General features: G+C 39.3%; 1 protein-coding gene across 1 annotated transcript in view; it reads left to right on the forward strand.

Moving 5' to 3' along the window:
- Window positions 1-10,374, forward strand: part of LOC118560406 (NLR family CARD domain-containing protein 3-like) — a gene marked incomplete at its 5' end in the record, with an annotated part of 39,019 nt that extends 28,645 nt beyond the window's left edge. Inside the window, 3 exons of the mRNA XM_036131391.1 lie at window positions 6,669-6,715; window positions 6,864-7,389; window positions 10,368-10,374. Of these exons, the coding sequence (XP_035987284.1) occupies window positions 6,669-6,715; window positions 6,864-7,389; window positions 10,368-10,374 (580 nt within the window). The remainder of the gene's footprint in view (window positions 1-6,668; window positions 6,716-6,863; window positions 7,390-10,367) is intronic.
- Between the last annotated feature and the right edge of the window lie 554 nt (window positions 10,375-10,928).

The raw sequence follows: 10,928 nt of genomic DNA on the forward strand, positions 1-10,928 counted from the left end.
GAACTAAGAAACCTGATGTTAGAGCAGACACTGAGGTGGAAATGATGGTAATGGTAAGAGGATATCCAGCCTGCAGGACTCTGAGCTCCAAAGACAAATGTCAGAATAACATTAAAAAGACGTAAAAGCTGCTCAGCACTGATTAAATGTGTTCCAGTGCTTTAAATTGAGTAAAACTTTTAACATTCATTATTAAAAAGTCCACAAATAATTTTCAACATGCCATTCTGATAAAATGTAAATAAAATAGATCCTTAAGTCCTTATACATCGTTATATCTTGAAACCTACCTGCCTCATTTCCTTCCTACTTCTTGGTTGAATGAAAATATCTTTAAATCTAGATCAGCCAGAGTTAAGAAACATTTTGGTCGTAACTTTATTCAGTTTTTATTTTATCACATTTGTGGAGCTAAATCGGGAGCTGCTGAGATTTGATTCCCTTCTTTTCCTTTGACTCCAGACTAGATGATCCAGGTACGGAGATGAAAGCAGCAGCTCAGAGTTCATGTATGATTATGGAGAAAATGTCACATGATTCATGGTGACTTTTCCTCCAAGATGGCAGGAGGTTGTTGTGATGAGAGGTGAAAACGTGTTAAATGTGTTCAATAAAGCACAGATGGATAAAATGTGTAAAAGACAAAATAAAACTGTAACTACTTTTCTGAATAAGTGGAGATGTTTCAGTGACAGGAAGGAAGAAACAGGAGGAGGATGTTCAACATTTAGAAAAGATCATCTAACATGCAGAGAAATAAGTAGAGGAACTGATCTAGAATATGTAGTAATAGAGAGAATAATAAATTAGGTTAATTAATTATAGTTAACTATTATAATCCTTGTATAAAGTTAGATCTGAATCAGTTAATGCAGATTAAAGGTGGAGATAATTAATCAGTAATATGTGGTAACTTTAATGCACATGGAATATTAGGGGGAGGAAACAGAACAGATGGAAATGGAGAAATGGTAGAAGAACATTTAGAGGATAATAATCTATTCTGTTGAATGATGGAAGATGGACCAGAACAGATGTTCATCCACGAAATGGATCAGTCCTTGATTTAACACTAGTGTCCAGGAATATTTCAGCTGGTTGTGAAATAGGATTTATTAGACGACTCTTCTGCAGGTAGAGATCATTACAGTTTTCTGTAATATTCTCCTCACTAAGAACGGCTCACAGGGAAAATTAAAGGGCCGAGGGTGTTTAATGGTGCTGAAAAGGAACTCTGAATATATTTGTGAAAGAGAAGTTCACCAGTTAGATTCACATGATGAAACCCATTTTAAATTAAATTTTATTGAGTTTTTTCATTTTCTAAACAACAAAAAGAGAAAAAGAACAACCAAATCATCAAACAGTCTTGGGTCAGAGCTCTGTTGTCACAAAGTCTCAGATCCTCCATCTAACAATGATCCAATTATTAATTACTACCTTTAGTTTTATTGCATCAGTAACATTACTGCAGGTTCCCAATGCCTTTAGAACGCATTCATTTAAAGTCTGGTCAAGTTGGTTCTTCTCTCCATTTGCTACCTGGCCCAAACTTTCAGCACCACCAGTTGTAGGATGGAGGTTCTGCCTTCCACCAATCAGTTGATCTGCATTTCAAGGCTGCAGTGAGCAGCAGATTGAAGAGGTAGAACTTTGTTGGTCCCTCTGACCGTCTGAGGTGAGACCCAACAATGCAGAACTGGGTTCTGGTGATATGTTGGCTTTAAAAGCTGCTTTAAAGCCTCAGATCCATCCATTCAGAACTCATCCAGCTTGGATCAGGACCATGTAGCCTAGATCAGTGGTTTTCAATAGGTGAGGCGCTCCTCCACTGGGGGGCGCCAAAGAGTCACAGGAGAGGCGCTAAGATATATAAGACAGCGCTGCTGCTCAACTCTGTGAAACTGGTCATCATCATCTGAACGTGCTGCATGATCAGTTCTGAGAGTATTTTGGAGAGGAGCCACTGGGAAACCAGTGGGTCAGAAACCCCTTCTCTTTCCCACCCAGAGTCCGCGATGAACTGAGCATCCAAGAGGAGGAGGCTCTTGTTGAGCTCAGCTCAAATCTGGACTTAAAACAGAGACTGGTGGAAATGATGATTACGCAATTCTGGTTGAGTGTCAGAGTGAGTTTCCCCATGTGTCCACCAAAACCATGAGTCCTGATGCCCTTCACCTCCACTTACCTGTGTGAATGTAGGTTTTCCACTCTCACCCTGATCAAAAGCGAATACCGGTTAAGGCTACAAGTGCAGGATGACTTGCTGCTGTTTCTTTCTTCTCTAAAACCCAACATAGAACAGCTTTGCACATCAAAGGCGCATCCTCATTGTTCACATTGAGAATGCTTGAGAACATGGTTGTTAAAATAGTAACAGGTTTAAATTGTGTATAATTGGCCTAAAAAGTAAATCACAATATGGAATATGTTGACGTCTGTTAAATTCAGATTATCTTTTTTATTATTATTATATCAGTTGACGTGTCATGTTGACGTGAGTTCAGTTTGACGTTGACGTATATTCTTGCTTTATTAAAAGTGTTCATCTCTAAAATGTGTTTACAACGTGTTCAAACATCTATTTGCATAGTTGTAGTTTATTTTAATAACGGTACATGTGAGAGGCGTATTTTCCTACGCTGAGACAGTCATTGAATGCCTCATGAGTTTGGGTGAGAGAGCGCAGCAGAGAAGCCGAGAGATCCGGTTCTGCGGCCATAAGTCAACATCTCCATGTTAAGCTGGCTTGTCTTTGGACTATAAACAGTAATGTGTGCCGTGGTTTGTCCCCACGATGATCCACAGTGAGTAAATGTGCTTAAAGGCATACTATGCAACATTTTTCGGTTAATTAATGTGTTCCATACCAATTTGGATGATTTAATGAGTCATTTCAGGTCGAACAAAGGTTTTCTCGGCCGCCCTGGGGGTCTGTGGGGGAAATACCGCACTTGCAATTGCAAGAGCTCTCGGCCCGCACACACAGAAGTCTCGCTTTACGGCGAGAACTCCATGTGTTTTTGCCCTGCCATTCACTATATGCATGCGCGAAAGCAACAACAAAGAGCCGCGTGTTAACGTCAAATAAACATGCAAGCATATCGAGTTTTATTATTATTATTATTATTATTATTATTATTATTATTATCTTTTTTTTTTTTTTTTTTTTTTTTTGTTTTGTTTATGTTGGCGAGACACCACCGCGGCGGCGGCGGCGAGGAGGCGGCTGCGGCTTGGCGGGGTGGTGGCGGTAGCGTCTCCCCAACATAAAAAAAAAATAAAATAAATAATAATAATAATAATAAAACTGGCGAGGCGGCCGCAGTCGCGGCTTGGCGAGGCGGCCGCTGCGGGAAGCTTGATGTTCATACCTTCACTGTGTTAGTCATTGTTTGTACTGCCGTTTTTTCCACTTTTTGTTGCGTTCGCCTGTCTGCTAAGCTCAAAACAACCGCGCCTGGCTTGACGGAGGAACCAGAACAGCTGAGCATCTTTACGACAGTGCACTTTTACTTTCGCCCTCTGGGGGGAGCCTCGCTGGAAAATCAACCCCGGTTGCATAGTATACCTTTAAGTCCGAGGTAGAAGACACTGAAGTTTCTACTCAAAGCTTTTTAGACTGTGTTTAGCCGCTAGCTTAGCATAGCAACTAGCCGATGCTAACAAGCTAGCTAATGGACTCTAGGCTAACTCAGCTGGACCTAGGAGCTTGTAGAGGATCGTTACCCAACCGGACAACGAGAGATTGGACCCAGGTAGAACTCTGAGCCACCCGGAAGCTTTTAGAGGACCTCTGGAAACGTTGGAGACGAGGATGAGGACCAAAAGTTAAGAGTGAGAATATGTTAATTTTTGGTGGTCTGGGGGCGGGTTAAAACAGAAAAAACCCACAACTGCTGAAATAATACTGAATAACATGAAGTAGTTTTATTTTATTGACCGTATTATTACACTGTTACACATTAATCTATGGTTTGTTTATCAGTGTAGATCTATAACCTCATTGGTGAATCAGGCTGAGTTTCATCAAGCCTGTATGGTCTGACATTTTCCCCTCAGCAGGAACACTTAAAGCACTCAGGGGTTCACGCTGCGTCTTTTTGCTGATCCAGCTGCTGATGTTTCCCTCTTTTCAGCTCCATGAACTTCTAGCCTGTTACAGTTTATAACCATCATCACCTTTCACAGCGACAGGTTTCTCATTTCAGTCTCTGCTCTGACCAGACAAATCTCCTCTATTGCTCTCCTCAGGGCGCTCTGGTGCATAATTACCAAGCTGAAGGCTCAGTTTGAAGTTGTTCTCTGAGCGTTTTGTTTGTGGTCAGAGCGGACGGAATAATGACTTTCTGCTTTGCTTTTAGCCCACTAATAGTCTTTATTGGGGAATCCTACAGGAAATATAGCACTTTTTATGCATGGCAACCCCAGAGTTGATGAGTAAAGGTGCAGCTTTTCAAGCTCTGCATCTCTCTGGTTACTAAGTGACGGTAGAAAAAAAAACACTTTTATTGGTATCGGCATAATTTATACTAATGATATCAGTTTGAGGCGGCGAGGTGGGCAGATTTTACCCCCATTGGTGCTCTGTACACGAGGAATAAACAGTGGGAAAAATGCATAAATAAGTAGTGTAAAGGACTCCTTTAGAGGGAAGAGGAGGAATAATGGGTCTGAGCTGAAGCCCCTGATGTTACAAGTTCCTTAAAATGACCCTTAAAAGTCCACACCTAAATTATATTTAGCGTAATTATGCTCACCTGAATTAAAGAGCAAGGCAGCTTTCCATTGAAGCACCGCTGGTTCTGTGTCGTTAAAAACAAAACAGCATTAAACACAGCTACTGACTCTCCTATTGACTTTAATTGGGACATTTTGGTACGAGTGGAAGGACATTAAACGTAGTGATTCACGTTTTGAAGGCTGGCCGCTGATAAAAGCACCTGGGTCTGAGGGAAGGGAGGAGAGAGGAGCAGTAAGAGCGCTGAGGCACAGAAACACAGCGCATGTAGTTAAAATAATGCAGAATTAATAAAAAACAAACTTATAAAGCAGGTGGCCTAGTATTGGAGTCAGAGACTGTGGGAGCTGAGTTTTTTCCATAGGAGAGGAGGACTAAACGGAGCAGAGTGTTTCTGTTAGGATTATTATTCATCTGGCACAAGGGACCTTTTTAGTTTATTATTTGCTCTTTGAGTGAAGCGACCACTGAGTTTGGTCTCCATATTCACAAGCATGGAAACAGGCCTGCAACGTAGGGTTAGCTTGGCGTTTGCTGGCTTTAGCTTTAATTAATAAGCATTTAAGCAAATATTATTGAACTGTGATTTTAGATTGACACCCTGAGTGTTTTTATTTTAGTGTTTTATGCAGAGAAGCACTTGTTACTTGTCTTAATTTCATTTAAAGGTCCTAAAGTAGATTTATTTTATTCACCTTTTTTATCTTCCTAAATAAAAGGGGGAACATTAACACTTTACACCAGGGGTGTCCAAACTTTTTTAGTGAGGGCCAAATCCAGAAAACTAAACAAAGGGCCACACTAGAGGTGCCATATTGCCACATGAATACTGTGTGTATTTCTAAGTCAGCTATAATGTGAAGAACATTGCAGTCAGTGGGAGCAGTGATGCTGTCCTTTGATTGAAGGATGGCTGACATGTCAGCAGAAAGTTTGGTGGTTGAGACACGAAGTACTTCACAGAGATGCTGTCAGTCATTCTGCTTCTCAGTCTGCTTTTGTTCTGATTTAACAGAGAAAATCTTTGTTCACATATGGATGTTGAGCCCAACAGGCTCATCATTGTTTCTGCGTGGCGTCTCATCAGAGGAAACTTGGCATTATCCAAACTCTGAAAGAATTCAGGGAGGGAGAGAAGCTGATGTTGACTCTGCAGAGAATCATCACATTGCATTTCAGTTCTAACTGCAGACTCTCTTCCACTTCTTCTGCATCCACCAGGAAGGAGGTGGAGAACAGCTGGATTTGTTTTTCAATGACAGAAAAGTCTTGGAGACGCTGGTTGAATTCTGTCACCAGAGATGAAATCACAGACACATATTTCTCCTTTTTAGCAGAAAGGTCGGCCTTTGGAAAAGCAGACGTGATTTCAGACAGAGCAGGGAAGTGTGCAGCATTAAAGCCTCGTAGTTGTGTCTCAAAGAGGCGGAGCTTTACCCAGAAGGCTTTCAGGTGTGCATACAGGTGTGGCAGCAGCTGTTCTTTGCCTTGTAGCTTCTTGTTCAGTGTATTCAGACGATGCGTAAGATCAACTAAAGATGCCAGGTCTGCCAGCCACAGAGGGTCACTTAGTTTATGAAGAGGTCGGCCCTTCTCTTTTAAAACCTGCTCCATTTCTGATCTCAGCCAATCAGAGCGCTGCAGCACAGAGCATGTGCATTTCCAACAGCGACACTAAATCCTTTGCAGGTTGTAATGTTTCATCATCATCATCATCATCATCATCATCATCATCATCATCATCAGAGCCCAGGTGTCTGTCTGCTCTCAGCTCTTCTTTCTTTCTCTGGGTTTTTACAACAAGTGGACGTGTCCAAATGTTGGACTGGTCCTTTCTCAGTGGAGGACAATGTGTGTCTGAGAGACATGGAATGTCCATGTTTGCTGCTGAAAGAGACTGATGGTCTGACCCCCCTCCTCCTTTCAGGGTGGAGCCTGCTGGAGTCCGATGGTTGACACCAGGTCTGAGGAAGTGTAAGTGTGTTTTTCATTTGATTCATGACAACAAAGCAGCTCACATTCAACCATCTTTAAACTGTCCATCACTCATTCAGGAGTCATCATCAAAGTGTCCATAAATGATCAATAACTGCAGCTGGATTGTCTTTGTTCTCTCCATCAGATTCCTGTCAACTCACAATCGACACAAACACCGTGAGCAGAAATCTCCAACTGTCTGAAGACAACAGGAAGGTGACACTAGTGGAGGAGCTTCAGTCATATCCTGATCATCCAGACAGATTTGATGTTCTTCCTCAGCTGCTGTGTAGAACTGGTCTGACTGGTCGCTGTTACTGGGAGGTCGAGTGGAGAGGAGAAGTTAATATATCAGTGAGTTACAGAAGAATCAGGAGGAAAGGATACAGCGAAGACTGTTGGTTTGGATCTAATGATCAGTCCTGGAGTCTGAGATGCTCTGATGATGGTTACTCTGTCTGGCACGATAACATAGTAACATCTATCTCCTCCTCCTCCATCTCCAACAGAGTAGCAGTGTATGTGGACTGTCCTGCTGGTATTCTGTCCTTCTACAGAGTCTCCTCTGACTCACTGATCCACCTCCACACCTTCAACACCACATTCACTGAACCTCTGCTTCCTGGCTTTGGGTTCAGGTCCAGTTTAAGTTCTGGTTCCTCAGTGTTTCTGTGCTGATTGAGTCTAAAGAGTCTCCTCCTGTCAGAGAAAGCCTCTCCCTGTTGAACAGATAGTTCAGTCTGTTCATGTCTGTCTCTTTCACTCAGAAACACGTTTTCACATTCATGGATTCAATCTGTTTCTTTGTGAAACTCTTCTAAATGATTCCTTGGAAACTTCTTCCTCTTCCAGTCCTTTAAAGATGGAAGCTGGGATTATTCCAGGATCCACATGTTGTTTTTCTGCCTGTTTCCAGTCAAAGCTTCACTCTGAATATCAGCATGTTGACTTTCTCTCTTGGTTTTTTACTTTCATTCATCAGTCAGATTTCATTGAAATGTTGGCCAGTTTTTCTCAATCTCTGGACATTATCTGTTTCTGTCGGCTTCTATTTTTCTAAACACTTTTTACATTCACATGTTAAATCTTCCTTTTGTATATTTGCTGCAGTTCTACTTCATGTGTTTTAATGTGAAATAAACAGATTTTCTTCTTTTGTATTTGATTCATTTGCTGCTCATTCTCTTCTGTTCCTCTTTCAATATTTCCATAAAACATTGACACTTGTTTAAATATGTATAAAACTGTTTTTTTCTATCAACACTGACTTTCAAAAAGTCCTAATTTATAGTAAAACATTTCCATCTTCTTTCTGACATGTTTTTAAATGACAGATTTTGTTCTTTAGTTGAATAAATCAGCAGCAGAAACTCAAAGCAATGATGAAATGATATTTCTGCTCCATCTTTCCAAACCTTAAAAACACGTTGAGAATGAAAGAAGAGCCGACGCTGACAGTCTGGGACTAAAATCAGCTTCTTTACTTCCAAACTGCTGACTTGGACAGACTGAAGACCAGTTTTTACTTTTCTAGCTAAACTCCTGCTGCACCAAACCAGAAGCTGAACCAACACCAACAGAACCACATGGAACATTTCCACATCACAACTTCTTCCTATTCTGGACTTTTAGTTTTACACAGGAAACGTGTGAACGTTTTGTTCATGCTGTTCTCCACATGTAGATTTTATTTATAAAGGGTTCCTATTCACAAACAGAACAATGTGCAATATTAACAAGATAAACCATGGAGAAGATTTGCGAAGAGACTTCATAAAAATATAAAACAAACAACATAGTATGAAAAAACAAGCCATTACCATTACAAGGGTAAAGTTATTTACATACATAATTTACAAATTGTCTCTTTGACTTTTGGTGGGAGTGGAAAAGAAGTATTTGGTTCTGATTTTCTTTAATGAGAAATCATCACAGCTTTAAAGTTTTTTCTTCTTAGGGTTGATGGAAAGAAAGATGAAGTCAGAATGTTTCTGATGAACTTGTTACATTTTCTGTCTATAAAGTCACAGCCATTTATAATCAAAGATGGTTCTATTGAAGTAACTGCAGAATATGATACCATGGCTTTAATTAGTAGAACCACAGCAGGAGGAATTGACTTTAACTCTGTTAAACTGAGTCCAAGTACATGTTAATGTGTATTTTCTGATAAAAGTATTTTACAATAAAAGGTTTCCATCTTGTTCCATAAGGTGTAGAACAGACCAAATACCTTTCTCCAACTAATCTGTTCAAAAGAGCGATTTTTGTTTCATCAGGATTCATCTGTTGTTCTATATCAGGACAGTTTGGTGAAAAGTTGTGTTTAAAAACTAGTTTCCAATATTGCAAAACCTGTTTATGAAAGTCTGATAGTTTTATTGGTAATTTAAAGAGTTCAGTCACATCTCATCAGTAACGTAATCCCACCAATAGCTTCAAAAATAGTATAATTATACCAGAGACTTTTGTCATTTTTAATGAAACTCTGTAATTTTGTTTAATAGAACCATTGATTGGATCAAAAGCAACTAGATTTAAACCTCCTTGTAAAGATGTAACTGTCACCTCCTTATGTAATGGCATCTGATTCTCCAAATGAAATTAAAGTTTTCCTGATTTAACTTTTAAATAATTTTATCAGATATAGAACATGAAAAAGCTGGATAAATGAGACGGGATAAACTTTCCATTTTAATGAGCAGAATACGTCAAAAAATAGATAAATGTTTCTGGAGCCAACTGTTGAGAACTATTTTACTCATCCTGAATAGTCATTATTTCACATTTTTCATATTCAAATGCAGACCAGAGGTTTTAGAACATTTTTTGTCTCCTTCAGCACCTTTGAAATTTGTGTTTTGTCTTTTAAGAACAGGGTCATGTCATCTGCTAGTTGAGTAATTATCAGGGAGCTTCCATAAGTGTTGTATAAAGTACTGAAATCTCGGAGTCATGTAAAAGTTTAAGTACTTCTCCAAAATATGACTTTGGTAAAAGTCCAAGTAGCTGACTGAAATGTTACTTGGGTAAAAGTCTTAAAGTATCTGAAATGTCTTGTACTTAAGTATGAAAATTACTGTAAAAATAGATGTACTCAAGTAATGTAATGAAAAGTATAAGTAAGAAGTAAAACAAAGCAAATGCAGGTTGAATGACATTTTTTAAATTTTGGTAAACTTTGAAAGTCAATTTCACTTAAAATAATATAAACAACCAAGTCCAGGAGAAATTTAGACCGAAAATACAACCTTTTTGTAAGCTTTCAGTTTTCCTTCTTCAAGCAAGGTCAGTGCTAAGCAACCAACACACAAGCAAGTGCAGGCAAAGGGGGTGTATACTAAGAACATTGTTAAGTGATAAACCAGGCTTAGTTAACCTACAGGAAGTGGTAAAGCTGCTAATAGAGCAGCTGACCAGCTTTGCAGTATTTTTGCCCCCCCCACCCACCCACCCCCCACACACCTGCCGCCACCACACACACAAATCTCTGTATTTTATACTGCATATTTTCAACCCATCTACTGAATTTAGTGCACTAGATGATCTTTTCTTCATAAGAGAACAGCAATCACTGCAGCCAAAATATGGCCTTTTTTGACCTGCTGTATATCAGCCAGCCCATAACAATTTTTCCCTTCCATTGTAGGAGGTAGAATATGTTAGATACTTTGAGAATTCTCTGCCCTCTGAATCTGCTAGCTCCGGCCCTGGTTTATACTAATTTATTAATGGACAGTGTGGAAATCTATGAACAATAAAACCAATGTAAATTGCATTCCTTAGTTTTATTTGTCTTTATCCTAATTGTAGAAGTAGAAATAGTCAAATGAATAACACTATTATTTTGTGGAACCTTATCATATACCTATTATAACTACGCAAAGGTCTAAACAAGAGTAGCAACTGCCTCAAATGGTCAAAAACAAATGAAAGCAACAATAACAACGAAATAATGGTAAAAGTGACACTCTCACCTTTTTCAGGTGGCTGTGGCTAAGAATCTGAATATTTATGACCTAGAGTCTTTGCTTTTCCATTTTTCCAGCAGTCTTCAGGACTCCTGCCTGGCACAGAATATTTAGTTTTATAGAGGAGATTAGGTTTTTGTTAATAAAATATTAAATTAATAAAATGTGTTATACTTCAGAATTAAATGCTATTTTGAGATATTAACGTTGGTTACTTACATTTCTCAAGTTCAACAATT

This window comes from Fundulus heteroclitus, unplaced genomic scaffold (assembly GCF_011125445.2).
Source record: "Fundulus heteroclitus isolate FHET01 unplaced genomic scaffold, MU-UCD_Fhet_4.1 scaffold_43, whole genome shotgun sequence".
In the NCBI taxonomy this organism is placed as follows: Eukaryota; Metazoa; Chordata; class Actinopteri; order Cyprinodontiformes; family Fundulidae; genus Fundulus; species Fundulus heteroclitus.